Consider the following 20,369-nt stretch of genomic DNA (forward strand, 5'->3'; position numbering starts at 1 on the left):
CTCAACTGGTTTGATTTTTGGGTCCATCTCGATTAGTTTCTCTTGTTTCACGGGCTGACAAACAGGTTGAAGTGCTGCTCTATATGGAATAAACTTTTGGTATGACTTTGTATAGGCTGGATTTTCAACTGGAGTTTCAGCTGGGGTTGAGACAGCCACATCTTGTGCTAGCTTGCTTCTGCTGAAGATCAAACATTAGCTTCTCCTATCAGAAAGTAACTAATGAAGCCTAACTGACATCTAGAGTACATTTTAAATACAACTGTATTAGAGCTCAATTTCTTACTGTTTCTGTGCCAAGAACAGTCCACAAAAAGAAGCTGACACTGAATAGACGGTAGGCGTTATCTCTTACAGGTTTTATTTCTGAAAACAAAACAACATAGAACTTTGCAGCAGATATAGCAACGCATCTCGTATTTTGTTACAAAGTGCTAGTGTCCTACTGAAGAATGCACAGCTTCACCAGCTATAGCACGGTTATGGTATGCTCAAATATACTTTGTGTCTCAAAGTTGTCACACTGTAGGGAGAAAGTAAGTGTTTGAGAGCAGGGGCAGGCTTAGCTGCACCTTAAAAAACCCCGGGATGAACAACGCGAAGAACCCAACAAATGGTATTGAGGGGAGAACGCTGGGGTGCCTGGCAGAAGCATGGCGCTTTAGGAGGGTGGTGCTTTTCTGCCCCATGTTTTTCCAAAAGTATTAGTAAAAATTTCTCTTACCTGACAGTTAATAGAGTGTCAGTGTAATGCCACGCAGCTGCAAGAAGCAACGTGAGCGAGAGCTGGGTAACAAACTAGATGCACCGAGAGTTAGCTGAATTCAGCAGGCGTTTTGTTGGAAGAACAAAATGAGAGCAGATGAAAAAAGATGGGAGTTCAAGGAATGAAGATGACTGTTTCAAGGTCATTTGGTAATCAAAAAACCACAATAGTGACTTCAATGTCCCTGACTAGGCATACTATACTGAGAATATATACTTCGTAAGAAGATTTCTTCCAGCTTTTTTTGCTCACTGAATCAGAGCTTTTCTCCCCCTTCCCCACGTATGACCTTTACATGGCCTTTAATGCTGAAGCTCTTCCACTCCTGGTGTTTCTTTGCAGACATACTGATGCATACCCAGTAAAGGCAGTGCAAGATTGCGTACATTTCTTCTTCCCTGAGTAAATGGCACATAGTTTAAAAAAAAACAAAAACAAAAACAAAAACAACCAACCTAAAGGCTTCCCTTCTGCTACTTTTAACTCAGAGACAGGAGTTCTGCTCCCATTGAACAACTGGTGTCTACCGGCTTCATGAAGTCAGTATTTGGGTCTTCTGTGATCAGAAAAATACATTGCAATCAAGGAGGCATTCAAGGACAGGGAAAGACAAGATCCCCAACAGTCTAATTTTCAAGCCTCAAGAGGGTAAAATATATGGGCAGAACACAGTCCTTGTTTAAGTAAGTTTCCAAAGTAGTGGGGACCTTTAAGTTTAAATATTGATGACACTTGCTACTTATTTCTAAAAGACAATCCATTTCTGAGTGAGTTCTCTTAGTGTCCAAAGACCGAATACATGGGTATTCAATGCAAGGGCTTCTTCATGCAAGATGACTTCTTCTATGTTTGTGTGGACTATAAATGAGCTTCCCAATTGTGCAAAGAAGACAGAATCCAGAAACACAAAGTGGATACCTGGAAAGCTCAGGAGAAAAGGCAAACTTTTCTCCCACAGCTGCACAGCACTGAGTCCTGGCTCTCTCTGTCCCACAATCTCCAGCTTTATGCCAATATAAATCCATTGAATTCTGGGGCACTTGCATGGTTCTACGGATCCTTCCAATGCCAATAGCGCTGAACCAGGCTCAAAAGTTTTTAAAAATAAAATGGAAGCTCCCATTATAGACACGTGTAAGGAAGAACAAATGGGCAGAAGTTCTTTGCAAAATATGTGACATCTTTATAGTCATTGTGCAGAAGCTGAATGGCTGATCTGCCAGGAAACGACAGCTTACAGTTCTGAGGATCCATCTCTGGCTTTTGGCATCTTCCATTTTCAGGTGGAAAACAAGCTTGTTTCTTTTTAAGGATGAAAAAGCCAACAAATTCATACTGTAGCTAGAAACAAATTCTGCAAATACTGCTAACTCAGCCACATGTTAAAGTAAACAATCATTTGATAGTAAAGCAGGTGAAGTATCAAAGAAGCTCCGTTTGAATAGTATTTATTTGCAATCATTAGGTTTAAATGGGAAATTGTTTACAGGCACACACTAGATAACCAAAATAGAATGAACATAAAGAAATCTATTTGAAGGTCCTTTTCAAATATTTCAAATATTTTATTAAATATTTTATTCAGTTTCATTATCACAGTTTAATGTACTTTAGTATGTTATACACATGACTTAACATGTGCACTTTAAAATATCAAATTAGAAGTTTTTGAAGAAAGTATGACATTCTATAAATGTGCTTATTGACTTTTAACTACACACATCTAAGAAGGCAGTAGCTCTGTTATACCATTGATGGAGATGAACTATTGTAAGGCATGTTTACACCAAGCTTTGGAGAGAATAAAGCCGAATACTGGGTCAAAATTCAGTGGAATTACGTGCAAGAATAAAAGTTGAAGGATTGGGCCTTTGGAAGAAAGACCATAGCAAATCAGTTGTGTTAAAACTGTCAACAGATACTGGTTATTAAAAGCAAGCACTGCTGAGAAAGAAGGTTTTCGTAGCATCCAGGTCAGCAGGATCTGTGGTTTTTTTCAGGTGTGATTTTTGAAAATCACACCTTATGGTGTAATGTGAAGGAAAGCGACTGAAATCTAGCAAGAAAGTTGGAACACTACCGTCTGAGAAACCTCATGCTGTTTTATGACCTAACACGGGAACACTTGAACATGCTGCAAGTCACCGCCCTCCAATGCCTGTGTGTGTACGCATATGTACACATACACGCAGACACACGCACACATATGCCTCTCTTGCTTCTGTCACCTTCAAAGCTCCAACCACTGATTAAAGTGTAGCAGTGTGGGGGAGAAAATAAGGTTTCAGTTGCAGGGGTGAAGAGAGTAGATTAGACCATTACATTTGGAAGCCTAGTTAGTTAGCCTGTACAGGTGTGGTTTTTTTTCCAGTAGAGTACAGTGTGGGTCTGCTGGTATATGGTAACAGTTAAGACCCAGAAACTACAATACAGTTCTTTGGAAGAACTCAATAAATGTTAAGCTATTTGCAGTCATTTTTAAAATTCCACGTCAATGAAGGCCCTAGGTCACGACGACGTGCCTCCCCCAGGAACATCACGCAAGCCCAAGCTTAACTCCAAGAGCGTAGTGGTCCATTACTGGGGCTCCCGCACTGTCACCGTGCAAACAACAAGGCTGCCCCGTAAGTAAGGATGGTTTCCAGCCTAAGCTTAGGTGTGTTGCTGAGTGGAGATTTCATGTCACGTCTTCCTAGATTTCTGCCTTAGAAGAATTAGTGGGGGAACATAAAATATACATCCATCTCATAAGCTTCTTCAAAGTTGTCAATTCAGTAGAAAATGCTGAGTATATAAATGACTATAATAGTACTTAGGTGAGAGCATAAACCTCACTGTGCCTTTTTATTGGGGAATTCAGGTGAGGAGGCAAGTAACTCTTTCACAGACTAAATGCACTCATTCACGGCGCTCAGTGTCCCGAAGTGCCTCAGCATCCTGGCAGCTGTAGGTGACAGTTCCACAATATGTACAAGGTAAGGAGAATGCCACAAGTATTACAAAACATGGCGAAGGTACCTAGGAGCTCTACAATCTATCAAATAAGCACTGCAAACAAACGGCATCTAATGGATAACGTATGGTATACAACACACAAGTTGCACAGTTACATGTCCTTGCGAAATCAGGATTGCAAACGTAAACTCCAGAACAGGTTTCAAGAGCAGCATTTGGCTTACTGCGTCACCTCTGGCAACATCTGAAGTGCACCACCCCATGAGCACTGCATTTTCTGCTGTTACAAAAACCGATCTCACTGAACCAACTCGAGCTAGCGGGCCCACGTCCTGCAACCCATATGACTATGGCAGAGGTTGAACAAAAATGCTCCAGCAACATAGTTTGGCTACCACTGTATATTCAGCCTTTACGCTGTCTGCGCTATATAAACGTTGCTCTTGCAAAATAAAGCACACAGTGATATACAAATGGTATCAATGGCTGAAAAGATTACACGGTCAAGCCTGAAAGCAAATGGAAGTTAACGAAAGTAGTCTTTTAGGAGAGGTAGCCATATTAGACTCAGCATTCACAAAAAGGGAGTGCTCTAAAAGGGTCAACACACATTACAGTCTCTTGCAGACCCATCATGTTTTTGTTTTTCCCACTTTTTTTTTGCAGAATGTACACACCCAGGCGCACACGCACACACGCATACACACACACGCTTATATATATATACACATCTATCTTTTTTCCTAATTCCCCTTTGTTGCCATAACTTTGCCATACTGAGAACAAAGGCCAGCTTTCCTTTCATCCCCTCTTAGCTGTCCCATGTCTACAACGGTTGCCTTCAGTCTGTTCAGTATCCGTACAGTAGCTAAACAGGCAGCGGAAATGAAAACTGCTTCAATTTAATATCCTGTTCCAAAAGATAGCATCCAAACTGTAAGGCATTCCCTCGTTCTGATGTGAGTTACAACTCTCTTGGGTTTCTACTTGATGCAAACTGCAGAGTGCTCTTCAGCCTTGTGCTACAAAGGCAGCTTTCACCCAAATAATACAGACCAAAGCTGGAATTTAAAACCACAAGTTCACACGCTTCTACCAGTCCCTTGTTCCTGTGCCCCTTTCCAACAACGCTTATCACTTTAATTTCAAAAGTCATGCACCAATGCTATAAAATAGATACCCAAACTACCAAGAAGTCTCTTGCTCATGACTTTGGGATATTGTATTAGTATAAAAGAGCATTCAGTCATCTTAAATAAATATATTCTATTTCTGAAATCACAGCACATTCAAGGGGTAGTTACTGCCATAAGCAGAGCTTTAAGTAATCTCCATAGATGTTTTTAGAATCATAGAATCATTTGGGTCGGAAAAGACCTTTAAGATCATCGAGTTTTGATTGATTTGGTCTAATGTCTGGAAAATAACCTACTGTGGGGATAAGAATCTGCATCTCAAATGTTCTGCAGAACATTTTTCCCATATTTGTATACAGTACTAGAACAGTTAAGAAGACATTACAGTAATTTTCTCCCAGCTGCTTAGATCTGTAGCTTCGGCTACGATAATGTATTTTGTATACCTCAAAACTACATATGAAATATCAAAGATCACTAAATAAATAAAAGCCAAGGAAAACTGGGACAGTACTGCATTTTACACTTGAGACAAGATTCCCCCCTCCCATGGATAAGTCACAGAGGACGACTACGGTAAATGCTTTTCTTTTTTTTTAAAGAAAGATTTATACACAGGTTCAGATCCAGAAAATAATGTGAAATGCATAAATATTGATAGCTTTAGCTAAGTTAAAATGGGTTCAGTAAAGTATGATACAACATATTCAGAATAAACAAAGCAGAAAAGCATCATATTTTGGTTTGCTTGAGATATACATAAGGTGCAACAATTTCTTCTCTAGAGGCATTTGTGGACAATGTGTTAACGGGTAACAGTGTTTGCTGGTATACTGAAGTACACACAATAGCAATAAGATTTTCCAAAATGAAAGCAGCTGAAATTAATAAAAATTAAAACAAAACAAACAAGGAAAAAACCCAACCCCAATACAGTAAGATATTGGTCTGAAATTTTTGTTGTGCTAACAGACTTTGTTACCTGAAAATACTGATACCCCTTCTAGTAGATTCAGGGAAAATTCTAGCTACCAAAATCAAGACATCACTCAGAGAACCAACAAAGGCAAATGCCTAGTGAACTATAAAGCTTTGCAGGATTTCTGCTACTCTCAGTGCCTAATCGCTTAAAAATTAAGCATATCTACAAAAAGGTTTATAAGTATCTGAAAACAGTCATATCCAGTAAACTGACCCAACCCTACCCCCTCTCTAAGGGAAAGTCAAGGAAAAGCAGATCAAGTAAGATATTAATTCATATAGAAAAAAGTAATTTTCTGTTTCTTTTAAAAAAGGTACCATTAATATACAGAAATATCTTCAGGAACAATATTGAAATTTAAATCGAGGAAGGATGGGGTGCTTTGACAAAAATATATCTACTCTAAAGGTTTCTAGAGAAATAAGTTAGTACCATTGTCAACGTGAACGGCCTGCACTGTAACATATTTGGATTTCAGCTAATTATAAAGTGGTCCAAAACTCCAACAGCCACCCTGCTGTGACCCAACAGTTTTAAGTCTTTTAAGTTTTTCCTGTCTTGTTAAAATAACTTATAAAACTTTAATAAAATCTTATTAAAAATACTGCCATAAGCTGCAATGGCATTCTAGGGGCTCTTAGTCATACATTTACCTGAATTTTTAAAAAGCCTTTTCACTGACTCATTGGCTCGTAAATTTTGTTTTCTTTTGTTGTTCCCTTCTTCCAACATATGCATCCTCGATGGTGCTCTTTCAGTGACACTTCCCCAGCTACCTGCCTTTTGTCAGACCTTTAATCCTTTGTTACAACTCGTGTGGTATGTTGTATATTGTTTCCCGACACTGAACCAAAGACTTTCACTTAACTACAACAATGAAAGGCTAAACCTAGCAAGCATTAATAGAGTTACTGTCCATATGGCTATTACATCAAATCAGTTACAAAATAACCCCAAAACACATTATCAATTCAGTCAAGTATAAATAAGAATGCCTGATAGAATGATGTAAACTCGCATCATTTAAAGACTTAATTCAAAGAACTTCAAACTCAATCTAATACTATCAAAAGTTCAGCCGGTATGACGAAGACTAATAGAAAATTATTGCTGGAGTCCAATTTGGTAAATTGTTGTGCTACAATGCAAAAAGTAGGGAAACATCTTGTGCTATAGAAGAAGTACCCTGTTGAATTTGTAGCTTTAGATCAATTACTAGTGATCATTTTGCATCTGTTGGTAGGAATCAATGCTTGGTTATACAATAGCGTAAGTCAAGATAGCGAAGATAACAGGCTAAGTGATACACTTGGCCCGCTTTTGGGATGTATTTATGAGAGCAGAACACAAAAATTCAACATAAGCAAAGACAGAAACTGGCAGATGGATCTGTTTGGTAGTCTGAATTCAGTCAAACGTTACTCTTCGGTTGTAGTTTATCTGTATACAACTTGCCACTTTACCAATGCAAACTGTAATTGGCCCTTTATGCAAACTCTGAAGCCGATTTGGACTGTGCATAGTAACTACAACAATGCCAGTGTCTGTAAAATGTAAAAGGTATGTGTATCGGTGTACATGTATATCGAAAAGTCACGGTTTTAGTTTTTTCAGAACGGTGAAATAATACTAAGGTCACTTTTGAAAAACACATTTGCAGTACTTTTTGTTTACAGGAAAGTTTCACCAAGTCACTCAGATATCTATGCAAAAATAAAGGAACCCTCCAAGGCATGAAAGACAAGTCAATTATCTGCAATATTTTCTTTTCCATACACCACTCCTTTTTCTAATGCACATCATCCTGGTTATTCAAAGCTAAATTAAAAAGAAACAAACCCAAACATAGCCTGTCAGAATTTTTGCCAGTAAACTCTACCACTCTGGTGGCAAATATAAAAGTGCAGAACATCTGGACCACATGGCTGCCCAAACACCGCTAACAATGGTACATCTGTCCAGGCTGCCTTGAGTTCTCTGGAACAGGTTTTAAATTCATTCTACAATATAAACGTAGGCATAACCTATTAATATAAACCATCTTAGAACTCAAATCTTCATGTACAAAAATGACTAAGAATATCTAATAATAACTAGTGCAGTGCGTCAGTGTTTTTGTTGTTGTTTTTTTTTTCATTTTCATTTAGAATAACTAGGTATTATACGAAACTAGTTGCCGTACTCTCTGGTTGGTAAAAGAGATGCTGTGTGAGCTAACAGTAAAGGCAGCCTTTTTCACACCAACCACCTATTTACTGTTTAAAAGCCTTCAATAGAAAGCAAGCTCTGGGATCATTCCATTTCTGTTCATTAATAGACAATTAATATCACCCTCCTACATGCTGGGTTCCGATTTGAGGACCTGGCCCAAGTTGCTAACGTCTGGCTTCCAGTGAATTCTGGGCCACTCAGAGCAATAAGCACTTGCTTGCAGTCTACAGTTTCCATCATATGGACTGACTAGCTTCCCTTGGTAAAGACAAGGCTAGGATATTAGGTAAAGCACAATGTTTTACAATAAAGTGGAGCTTCACTGGTCAGCGCAGGAAATAAGCACTGGAGCCTGAGACATTTCATTTGGCTGTCCGTCATGTGGGAGAGGTGTGGCCCTCTGACTTCTGCAAAAGAAGAAAAGAAAAGCCACCCATCATTATTTGGAGCACGGGAAGCGCTTTTATCAGACCAGAAAGGATGGAAAGCGGCACGTGATATGGTCTTAACATCCGACATTACAGCACCATAACTCCCCGCTGCTACAGATGCCTGCATACCGCTGTTACATGCTCTTTTTAGAGGTATTCCTGCAACAGTAACACAATACCCTGAGGACAACCTGCAACACAATGCAAAGTCAGGCAAAACCAAGACATGATGGTATTTGACTACACAAAACGAAATGCACGGCTGAAGAGTAAGTTAAGAGCGCATGAGTGCTGTTACGCATTTTGTAAGGGAGCGGCTACAGCCCTCAGAAGCAGAGAGCACAGCTCATGTGTGGCAAAAGAAGGTAAATGCAGAGAGGCATATATCATGTTAACGCGAGTCAATAGCCAGCTTTTAAGCAATATGGAAATACACTCATCAGCAGAGTTGCACATTGGGACTGCTCCAAGTTTCATGACTTAACACTTCATCAGCCCAGCACAACATCTCTTTCACTACTACAGCAGTGTTAATTTACAAATGATCCCCTGGCACAGGGTATCATAAAAATAAACTGCGCCAGAATTATGTGCTGGAAATCAACATCAATCATTGTAGCAGATGGACTTGGGAGAGCTCCTTTGCAGCTTGCCTTTTAAAATACATACACAAAGCACGTCACCACTGGTTATCTAATCTCTCAAGTCAGGTTCTATTTTTGCTACAGCATGTGTCATTTGCAGCAATGAAAATCTGGAGCCCACTTCTTATTTACACGAGGGCCACTTTACCTCACTCTGGTACAGCTAAGACCCCTGCAGAAATGGAGGTACCAACAGGCTTTGCACAACCGGAGTGCAATGAAGTGGCCTTGGCACAAAATGCAGCTCAGGCTCACAGCACTTAACCAGAGCACGCACAAGGTAAATAAAGCTAAACAGAAGCCTTCAAATGAAAACCAGGCTGCCACTTCCAGACAACCTCTAATTACAGTTAAAAAGGAGTTTGGCTTCCATGGCCCAAGGCTCTGTGAAATTATTTAATAATTAAATTCAGACACTGAAGAAACACATCAAGCAAACCTCTAATGCTGCTGTTCTCATTTCTGGCTGTTTGCATATAAAGAAGTGAGTTACAAAAGACAACAAACAGTCGACAGAGTAGAAAACGGAGAAGCATCTAGCCCATCAGATTTAGGTTTCTGTTTTGGCTTCCATTTGCCAAGTCTGTGAGACACATGGCAAAGTTTCTATGGGGAAAGAGTCTTCCCCTGTTGTCATTTCCCCCCAGGGTGATGACAAGCTGGAATTTGCAACAGTTGCTGGACATTTGCTGGTTTGGTGTTTTCAGGCCTCATGGAAGGTGCTGCATTGCTCTAGCTGCATGATGAGGTGATGAAAGGTGGGAGTAAGAAAGAAAGACCCAAACAGAAGGCTATGTAAAACATTAATTCACTTCAACGGGGACAAAAGGAGGACAAGAACTTGGGACGAACAAAGAGGGAAAAACCACAGCGAAGCGAATCCTGTTGCTTTTGTGCAATTCTGGTCTGCTTTAATGGAAATCAATGAAACCACAAGGGTGTGAGTGAGAGCGGAGCTTAGCACAGCACTTCCCAAGTCTCACTTTGTGGCTTCTGACCACAGAAGACGACAGAAACGAGTTCAGGCTTTTGCTGTCTTGATAACAGACACTTGTTTTCCAGTGCTGGGAGGAAAGGCCAGGCTGACTGCAGTGTGAAAACACTTCTCACCCAAACCAATGTTTTTTAAGCAAGACAATAGCTTCTGCAGAGAAGAGCTAGCAGGCTGCGTTCAGCTGACTTTTTTTCTTGTAGGGCCCCCCTTCTAAAAAGCCTTTCAACGTTTGATGCACAGCCTGAACACACAGGACTGGGCTGGCTGATGGGGGCCACGAGATCAACAGTAAACTGAGGTTGTAAATGGTTTCATCAGCTGCTGCCTTGTGGAGTTTCTTAGGCAGCCAGCAATCTGTCAAATGCCATTTGCAGAGGCTGTGATGGTTTCAGACTGGCTCAGCATTTCCTCACTGACTTTCCAGTGCAGGAAAGGATGGGGTTCCATCTCCAGTAAGCTGCAGCATCAAAAAACCACTGGATAATTAAGAGCCAAGGAGGAGTTACTGTCATTGGTTTCCTCCCATCACAGGTCTAGCATGCAGGATCTGACCATGCTGAACTGGTCCAACAGCTCTAAGTAACCTGCACATTCTCCACCTCATCTGTGTGGATGGTCTACTCAGTAACTGAGAGGACCAACCCAAATTAACACGGCCTTCCATCACCCAGAGTCGTTCTGCCCCATGCCGTTCTGCAGACGCTTTGCCTCCTACACAGCAAAGCACAAGATTAAAAATAACAAGTTAGCTTCCTTCAGCCATGTTCAGCATAAAAACTGCAGCTGAAGTTATATGAAATTCTCTCCACAGTCTTAGGCCACTGAAAAATGCAAATCAGCATGCCATAGCTATTTAAATGTTATTATCCGACAAATTGCATCTGATAATTAGAAACCCTCAATCATTAGGATCTCAAAGAGCATATGAACCTCTTTATATACAAAAATTGGTAGGTAAGCTTACCAGGGAGGATCATTTTGCTGACTACTGAAATAGATTACATTGTCATTTAGGTGAAGACTTAACACTACTAAGCAAGTGGTATAAACCAGACATTCATAGAAAGCTGTGGAAGAGGAAACACAGGCCAGATTAAACAGTCTGCAGTTCACATGCTTTCTGAACAAGCTGGCAGCCACATCCTATTCACCTAGACAACAAGGGGAAAAGAAAACCATACCTGTGTACATTTTCCATGGCTGCTACTTCTGCCAGAGCAGCTAAGCTAAAAAATGCAGACACCGCTGGCATATCTGATGTAATACTATGATTTTCTTCTGTCTCTGCATTTCTGGAGCATTCACTGTTGCAATCTGTTTCTGCACTTGATGTTTTTTGAAGAGTACTTTGTGGCAGCTCTTTTGGCTTCTCCTCTGCAATAAAAGAAAATTAAGCTTGCAAATCTAGCCCTTAAATTCACAGCAGCCCATTGATATACTGACTACTCTGGTGTTAACAGAATCTCTACCTTTAGGAATTTGATTTTGCAAGTGTAATCCAATTCATGCTGCAACCTCTTCTGACCCAAGCTATTGGCAGAAGCACAGTACTAAGGTTTATGAAGCAGTTTACTGATTTTGCATTCAACTGAGTTTGATCTTTTAGGTCAGGCAAGAGAGCTTTTGTGTACGTTTTAGATACAGAAGTCCTGAAAGATTATCTTAACTGCAGAGGACTCTTGCAAGGACTGTGGCATTGATTGTCATATTATGGAATTCATTTTTACATCCCATAACTAGGTGCAGTGTAATTTCTTTGCTGGACTGGAAACAAATCATGAAAGATATCATTCTCCATTTCTCTCTATATCAGCTCTCAGTTCTTAGAGAGAAATACTCAGGGAAAGAAGACAGATTTGGGCATTCAAACAAAAGAAGTTGGCCATTATGGACTCAAATGATTTCCTAGTTGATTGATACCTGTATTTTAAAGAATTATCTTTTCTAAGCAGGTATGAAACAAACTAACTGAAAAATACTTCCCTGATAGGTTGCTTGTACTCCCAAACCTTCTCCAACCATTCAGTTTTGACAAAATTTAAACTCCAGTTTCCTTACCCAGTGTCCCTCCTGCTGGTGACACTCGGCCATCTGCTGTTCGGACAAGATGTGTGATCTTAGTTTTTCTTGCTTTCCTTTTCTGGCTGCCAACTAAAGGCTCATGCATCATTGCTGGCTCTGGAGTGTTTAGGGCAGATATAGAAATTTTGTTCTTCCAGGCAGACTCACTGGAATTTCTGTCTTCTGAGAGTATGGCTGAAAGAAGATAAAAATGCAGTTTTACATGTAGAATAATTCAGCTACTAGCTCCACTCATTTCCCATTTTGCATTTATCTGCATAAAGCCTTCCCTCAAAGGTACTCAGAGCATAACCCATGGCAAGATATGATCCGAATGCTGCAGATATTTGCAGGGGAATAGTAGCATCAGCTCTTAAAGATATCCTGGAAGGTTCAAGTTTCTAATACTTGCGAAGAAAACTGTGAGACGGGCAGTAGCACTTCAGTGGGAGCAGGGTATCAGTCTGTATAAAACACTCTGTAACAGAAGATGCCAGCAAGTAGCTAAGAGACAAAATGTATTTAAGGAACAATAATGGTCCTCACATAAGCTTATCTCAGAGCTCACAGATGGACTCACAAGCAGAATTTAGGAATTCCTGACTAACCTCCAGTCTTCCCTCTATAGTCACTCTACGTCACCTCCTCTAAACAGAGGGAAATACTGCCTTTTACAAAACAACAAATCTTCAAAATTGTCCATAAGGCAGCAAATACAAAAGCAGAGCTGGACCACAGCTGAAGACAAGAATGCTAAAAAAAGAAAGCAAGCACGGGATACCGTGACAGAAATACTGCCTACATAAAGTCAGAGAGTGAGAACGGAACAGTCTGAATCTTTCTCAACAGCACCGGTGTTGGCATTTTGAAGTAGCCTTCTGCCCTGAACCGGAACATGATCACAAATTTTCACCTGACTGAACAGTCACTTTAATCTTGTTCACGAAGAAATTGGTCAGACAGCAATCACAGAAGTATTTAAGCTTCTGAAGTCTGAGATCAGCGTGTAGTTATGGATCATTTGTAATTTCCATTGATTTAATAAGCCACACTGCTGATACCATAGGGTATCACTAGTCCATAAATTCAATCTGTGACATCTTTTTTCCTCCTGTGATAAAGGTATTATAAGGCCTACCCCATCTGCGATCACTGTAAGCTAGGGTTAGAAAGAGACTGCAGGTAGCAAAGGGAATGACCAAGTCATTTCTTACAAATGCCTGTCTAACCTGTTTTGAAACTGGGAGCACTCATGGCATCTGCACCAAGTCCTCGGGGTATTTTTTCCCAGTGCACTGCCATCCTGAACGATGTTTTTGATTGTTCACTTTCTGGGTGGTAGGAACAGCAAAAATTACACGCACAAAACTCAAGCCAGAGCGCAAACAACCGCTCTTTCGGAAGCGCTCAGCACTGAACAAGACCAACCTCCTACACTGAGACTCGTCCTGTCACACAGGAGCACGCAACCCCACAAACCATGCACAACAGCCAAGCAGTCTGCATGGACTGTGCCCTCTTTCATTTTAGTGTGCATTTACTGTTTATTTATTGTATGGTTTGTAGATTTAACGAGCTTCCTATTCAAAGATACGGCTAATATAACCTCTATCTTTTGCTAGCTTCTTTAACTGTTAACCGTGCAAGGATGTGGACAGGGTGAAGGGAATAGCTGTAACACATTTTATCTTGTTAGCTGTTGCCCTTTGCTCTTTTAAATGGGAAGGGACCTTTTAATGTTTTATGACATAAGAATACAGTCAGATCTAGTAGATATGTATAAAAACATTTGGAAACGTTTCAAATCTTAATTTGTTTATGTTCTTAATTCACCTTCATATCTTCTCTCGTAAAACATTTTTGAACTTGTGCATGCTCTTTATTTTGAAAAAAAGCACACAGCTTCAATTAGCTGTTCTCAGCATTTAGCTATAGCTGCTAACCTTTCCAGAGCAGAGCTATGCTGTAAAACGTACTTTTTTTAAAGAGAGCAAGAGAAATCACAAGAAAAGATCTGCCCTGTAACAGTACAATTAAGTAGAAGCACCAATAACTCAACTGGGCTAATAGTGAGATGTTCAGATAAGCTTACTATGCTGATTGAGACCAAAATCTTAATTGGAATGTATAATTAAATGGGCAGCTTTCTCTCTAGATTTCTTATTTGGGAATTCATAAGAGTTGATTATGTATTAATGTAATGGTTTGGTTGTAGTCCAACACTATTTGTTAATTCTGATTTGGGGATTTGCTCTAATTAGATAGTACTTTGACAGTGCTGTTTAATTCTAGTTTGATTGAGTTTAGAATGGCTTTAATCTTAGCAATACAAGTCACTTTTTTTTTTCATTTAATAAAAATATGAAGACATGATTTCAAACAATAAACAACATATGATAGAAAGAAACCTGATCTAGTATATTTTGAATTAGACGTGTTGTATATTACAAGCCATGTCAGGTCACTAGAAATTAACTTGATAGGTCAATACAGTAGAGAGTTCCCTTTTACATTTGTTTTCTTTCTCACACTGTATCCGTCAAAATGCTCAAGAAATTAAAGATAAGAAAAAACCTTGAAAGGTAAAATCAAAAGAGGCAATAGTTATTAAAGACATAAGAAGGAGTATATGATGTTGGTGTGTTTGACTAAGAAACAGCAGAAGGAGGTTGATAAGCTCAGGAAGAAGCAAGTATATTCTCTCTCCATGTTTTAAGGTTTTTCAATCCTTGAAATGAGACTTGAGAGTTCTCTACTTTTTGTTCTCCTCTAGCTCTAAAATAAGCTCTTTATCACTTCATGATAACATTGCTGTCATACAATTTTGAAGAAGGAAGGTTTAAAGGTGAACAACGAATGAGTATTTTTTTGTGTGTGTGGGTGGGTGGAGGGTGGGTGTTGAAGGGAAGAGCTTCTTTTTTCTTCTCTAGCAGTCTTAGTGGACATTGGGATAAGAAATCATTTCATTGACTTCTTTATAGTTTATTACTCAAGCAGACACAAAACCTAACTTGGAGGAAATCGCACAAAGGCTTCACTCGCAAGACCCTCTGCACTGAACTCCAGAGGAGAAAGGAGTCCGTGCTGCAACAACTGCAGAGCTAAGCTAGGTGCTAACCGGGGTCCTCCTGCACCTCCTTCCAGAGGAACAGCACCCCGTTACTTCAACTGACCAAGGTATATCCATACGGATGCTCCAAACCAGGACTCAGTTTTGCTGTGCAGAAAGGACAGGACTAAACAAGTTTAATTTCCTCTATTTTCCTTTAATAATTTCTTTAATCCGTTTCACATCCCTTCTGTTTCCACGCAGTCCTGTGTTCAAGAGCTGTCCCATGTGGAGCTCAGCTAATTTTCAGAAGAATGTTGTCTAGAAATGAAATGAGGTTCTGCAACTACTGTGCAGTCCTGCAAACAGGTATTTACATGGTTAGCTTTCCACATGACAGCAGCACATGCAGAACTACGAGCTATTTTTGCAAGCAGAGTTGAGCACATGATATGAAGATGTGGGCCTTTTGGCATGCTTACACCACAGTGACAAAAATGACTGAGAGAAAAACATCTAGAGCTCTATGCCAGATGGTTTCCTGAGCTAGGTTTGTTAAAAGTTAGCATGGAGAGTTTACCCTATTCTGCAGGCATGCAGAGTACATGTAGTCTTATTTCCCCCCATCTTTGTGAACAAGAAAAAGGAAGTCACTTGGACTGACTCAGCACACCACAGAAGAGGACAAGCTTTTCAGACTGAACACAGATTTAAAAGAATTTCTTCAGCAGTGCACGCTATGAGAGAGAGCTGTGTAAGTTTAACTACATTTAGTGGAGAATGAACGCTCTGTGGGTCTAAGCATGCTGGTATCAAGAAGGAAAGGCGGGTTGTGATGCTTCAGCAGTCTTCATGAAGTTAAAAAGGGAAAGCCTAGCAAGGCAGAGTAAAGCTTCAAGTGACCAGCGCCTGGGGACCCACTTCACCAAGGAAGTGACACCAAGCCTGCTGTGACCTGGTAGAAATTCCAGCTCTGCTGGCAACAGGGTGCTGCTGCGATACCGCTCGTGGGGTCAGGCGGCACAGGGAGCTGCAGCAAGGGCTGGGGACTAACGAGCAGAGAGACACCAGCTGACAAAGCAGCAGATGGTCAAGCCAGGTGTATGCAACAGCTGCCTGGATGGGAAGCTCTGCTGCGAGAGCCTATGCTGACCCAGCCCTCTTCAAGCCTGGATGGATGCCAAAGGCACAGTGGCACAGACTGCTGGGTCCCTCTGGGCTGCAGACCCCACACAACAAGGCCTTCTCAGCAGGGGAGAAAAAAAAAAAAGGTCATTCTGCTAATTTTCTGCACTTTCTGTTCTTTCCCAAACACATGTGCTAAGGCTGTACAGAGTGCTGTGCGTGTGGGAGAGCTGATGGAGGATCGGTAGCAGGCAGTTAGCGCTACCAGCCACAGGAGAGGGGCCCCTTCACACATCAGCTAGGGTTGAGGCTGGTGTGTATGTTCAGGTCCTCTTCTCCCCTTCTGGTGCAAAGGCCAGCATTGCATCTCCTTGTTACAGAAACCATGCAAGAGCCCTCAGCACAGCTCACTAAATGTACCTGCAAGGAGTCAACAGTTGTGACTTACCCCTTGTTATTTAAAGTATTGCTTCCCACCAGAAAGCCTTGACAGTGTGGCAGAAAATAAATCTCTCAGCTGAGGGATGTTCAACCTCCCCAAACAGGGATGCGTCCAGCTGTGCTTCTGTCAGCCTTCCTAAGGAAGTGACATCTCTCTTAATATATTCAGTTGCATTACTGTGTGCTCTCCGCTGGGAGGAGCAGGGGTTGTGGGATGTCCACTGGTATTTTACTGGGCTGTATTTATCTCTATAAACACCTGCAAACTCGTAATATGGTGATTTACACTGGTGATGCTGTGTACGATGTGGTCACATGGAGTCAAAATTCACTTGGATACTCAAACCAGAGACAGACCCAGACAACATAATCCAATCGCATCAAAATTTGCCTTTACTGCACTTACTTTTCCTCATTCAAAACACAGATGCACACAGGCACGCACACTTTTCAAGATTACAAAACATGAATCCAGCATGACCTCTGCTGACAGCAACCCTTCCAAGTGTCTCTTCAGCTATAAGAATATTCAACCTCCCTCCTCCAGCAAAATTAACTCCATGAAAACCAAAACCACACATTACAGACTTGTGACACACCACAAGTATAGACTAACCACAAAAAGGAGTTGAAATTTTCATTTAGTGTTTGATTCACTAAATCCTTGTACATTTGAATTGAAATGAAGATGCTGGGATTCCCAGCTTGAATGCTGCAGAACATGGGACAGTGGAGTCAAAGAGTTTAGGGCCCCACTGCCTAGGAGCTCATGAAAGGATGAAGTTACGTGATGGCAAGGCTGTACGCTGCCTGCCAAGGCCATACCCACACTGCACACTTTGCTGATCAACGCTTTGCTTTCAGTGTCACTACATGGTACACTTAAGAGTAGGCAAGACCCCAGACTTTCTCCCCTTTGTAACTCAGAGAAAAATGCAGTTCCCCACCAATATATATACCCACTGTCTTTTCTTCATGATTTCTACGTGGGCTGTGTAAGACTGGTAAGTTCCTTGTGTCTTTGCTTCAGTCTTGGGAGGAACTTAGCAAACTGGCCCTACTCCAGCAAATGCAGAGACACATCTTTAATGTTCAGACATGATGACATTATTCACATGCTTAACTTCCAAGGAGATGCCTCTGTGCTGTGCTGGAACATGGCCAGGGTACTCAACACTTGCCAGGCTTGAATCTTTGATCATAGAGCATGCTTCACTTTATATCGAAACAGGCTGGTGTCTTTTAATCAAATGGAGGTTTTGACATTTTGTTTAGCCACATTTTATATCTGCAGATTTTAAGACATTTGTATTCTTTACTCTATCATGTATTAAATGCTTTCTGTTTCTTTTCCCATAGGAGAATTTAAACACCCATTTTTCTAATTTGTCTACATGGTCTATTAATAATTCAGTTACAAAATTCTGAATGGCACCCAATAAAAGCTATGCTAATGTATGATGCCTTTTTCACACTGGCATGGAAGCAACATAGTTACTTCTCATGAGCAACTCCCACAACATGTTTGTCGTACAAATACAAGGTAACAGAGCACGTAATTTCAAAATATTTGCACTGTTGAATGCAGCAGAGCTGGCAACACCTATGTGGGAAAATAGTGCATGTGCACCACAGAGGACGCAAAACATAGCATCAAGAAAGGAGAGAAAATGACATGGCCAAGCCTTAGGGAAAGATATTAAGCATAAAGGTAGCTGGGGGAACTGGAGATGGGGATAGCCATTTTATTATCTTAAAAAGAGAGATATGGATGGGGAAAAAAATGGAAGAAATTCATGGAGCTACCTAAGTAAGCAGAACCAGAGAGGTTCTTCTACACCACAGGGACAATGCAGGAGAAAACTCCACTGTGGAAGGGCCAAGGAACAGCCTGGGCATGATTTGGATAGCATGGGCAACATGACTACAAAAGAAAAAAAAAAAAAAAAAGGGCTAAACTATAATCCTGTACATACTGTACACTTGAAAATGCCCCTCAGAGTTACAAGTATGTAGGTATGCAGGACCACAACAGTGTAACAAGAAAAAGACTTTGCAGAGCTACCAGCAGGACAGTGGGCAGAGGAAGTCCAGGACATAACTTAAAAAACTGTTGAAGTTATCATCAATCTGCGGGAAACAGAAAGCTGGTTAAGATTTCTACAGAGGGAGGGTTGGTTTAGATTAGTGTTTCTGAGAGCTGGTGCAGAAACAAGCTCCTAGATCCTGACCAGCTGCAGTCTGCAAAGTTCTAGACAGTGGGAAATCACAGGGAGAGGAGATAGGGATTATGGATAAATGCTCTGGCAAAGGGATAAATAATATCGTTTCTGATACAGAAGGGATGGAGAGAAGAGGAACCAAAGGAGTAAAGAGCTGCGAGCTGTAGAAAATGAGTTCAGGGCCAACTGCAGAACTGCCCTTGCTTTGTTAGCTCTGTTGCACAGCATCTGGAGCAGGGAAACGATAATTAAGGGAGATGCCAATTAAAAACAAAACAGCATCATACTGGAATAAGGTAATATGATCAACTGGAGCCAGGAGCTAATGGAATCAAAGCAGACAGGGAAATAAGGGACCAAAGCAATCAAAGACTAGAGAGCTGAGCAGCCTCTGTCTAGAAGCATTTCCCCAAGACTGAATTGAGAGAGAAGGCGGCCCAAAACCTTAACTAAGTAATGCACCAGTACCTGTGTCCGGAACATTAAGCTTCTCCTTCCTGTGCTTACATTTGCTGACAATTTTGTGGAATAAGTTCTTTTTCTGAGACTGGAATGAACCTACAGACAACATTAATAATACATACTTTTAATTAGCAGTTTTAAAAAGAGTACAACAGTCACAGTATGTACTATACAACCTCCCCTTCCACTAATACAGGATGCCATTTCATGGGGAAGCACAAAACCTGACCTTCTGCCAGAATGGACTCTGGAGGCTTTCAGCAGGCTGTAGTTCAACCCATCAGCTCCCAATGCTGAAGTACATACAAAGCATTTTGGAGAATGACCACCTTAGGAAAGCTTAGCCATACAAAAAACCCAAGGGTTTTGCTTGCTTGTTTGTTTGTTTAAAGATATGCTCTCTTTTGGATGCGTACTGGGTTTGGCTGGAATGGAGTAAACTTTCCTCATAGCAGCCTGGATGGTGCTGTGTTTTAGACCGGTGACCACAACAGTGTTGGTAACACACCAATGTTTTAGTTACTGCCGAACAGTGTTTACAGAGCACCAAGATCTCCCTTTCTCACTCTGTCACCCCAGCAAGTAGGCTGAGGGTGCACAAGAGGTTGGGAGGGAACATAGTTGGGACAGCTGACCCACACTCACCAAGAGGTATTCCATGCCATCGAACATCACTCTCAGCAATAAAACTGGGGGGATATTTTTTTTCCAAAGTAGTCATTGCTCATGGACTGGCTGGGCATCTGTTTGTTGGTGATGTGTGCTGGCTTTTGCATCACTTGTTTCTCCCCACCCCCCTTCACTTATTAAACTGTCTTTATCTTGACCCATGGGTTTTTTTCTTGGTTTTGCCCTTCCAGTTCTCTCCCACATCTCACTGGGGGTGGGTG

General features: G+C 41.0%; 1 protein-coding gene across 9 annotated transcripts in view; it reads right to left on the bottom strand.

Annotated features, from left to right (window-relative positions):
* Positions 1–2,245: 2,245 nt before the first annotated feature.
* Positions 2,246–20,369, bottom strand: part of BBX (BBX high mobility group box domain containing) — a 149,197-nt gene continuing 131,073 nt past the window's right edge. For 8 of the 9 annotated variants that reach the window (XM_082304448.1, XM_082304441.1, XM_082304447.1 and 5 more), the window contains 4 exons: positions 19,486–19,575; positions 12,178–12,375; positions 11,301–11,493; positions 2,246–8,457 (listed from right to left, as the gene is read on the bottom strand). In XM_082304448.1, the coding sequence (XP_082160574.1) occupies positions 8,370–8,457; positions 11,301–11,493; positions 12,178–12,375; positions 19,486–19,575 (569 nt within the window). In that variant the 3' untranslated portion in view covers positions 2,246–8,369. The remainder of the gene's footprint in view (positions 8,458–11,300; positions 11,494–12,177; positions 12,376–19,485; positions 19,576–20,369) is intronic. The other variant, XM_082304446.1, reaches the window with a different exon arrangement.

The sequence above is a fragment of the Platalea leucorodia genome (genome assembly GCF_965183815.1).
Source record: "Platalea leucorodia genome assembly, chromosome: 2".
In the NCBI taxonomy this organism is placed as follows: Eukaryota; Metazoa; Chordata; class Aves; order Pelecaniformes; family Threskiornithidae; genus Platalea; species Platalea leucorodia.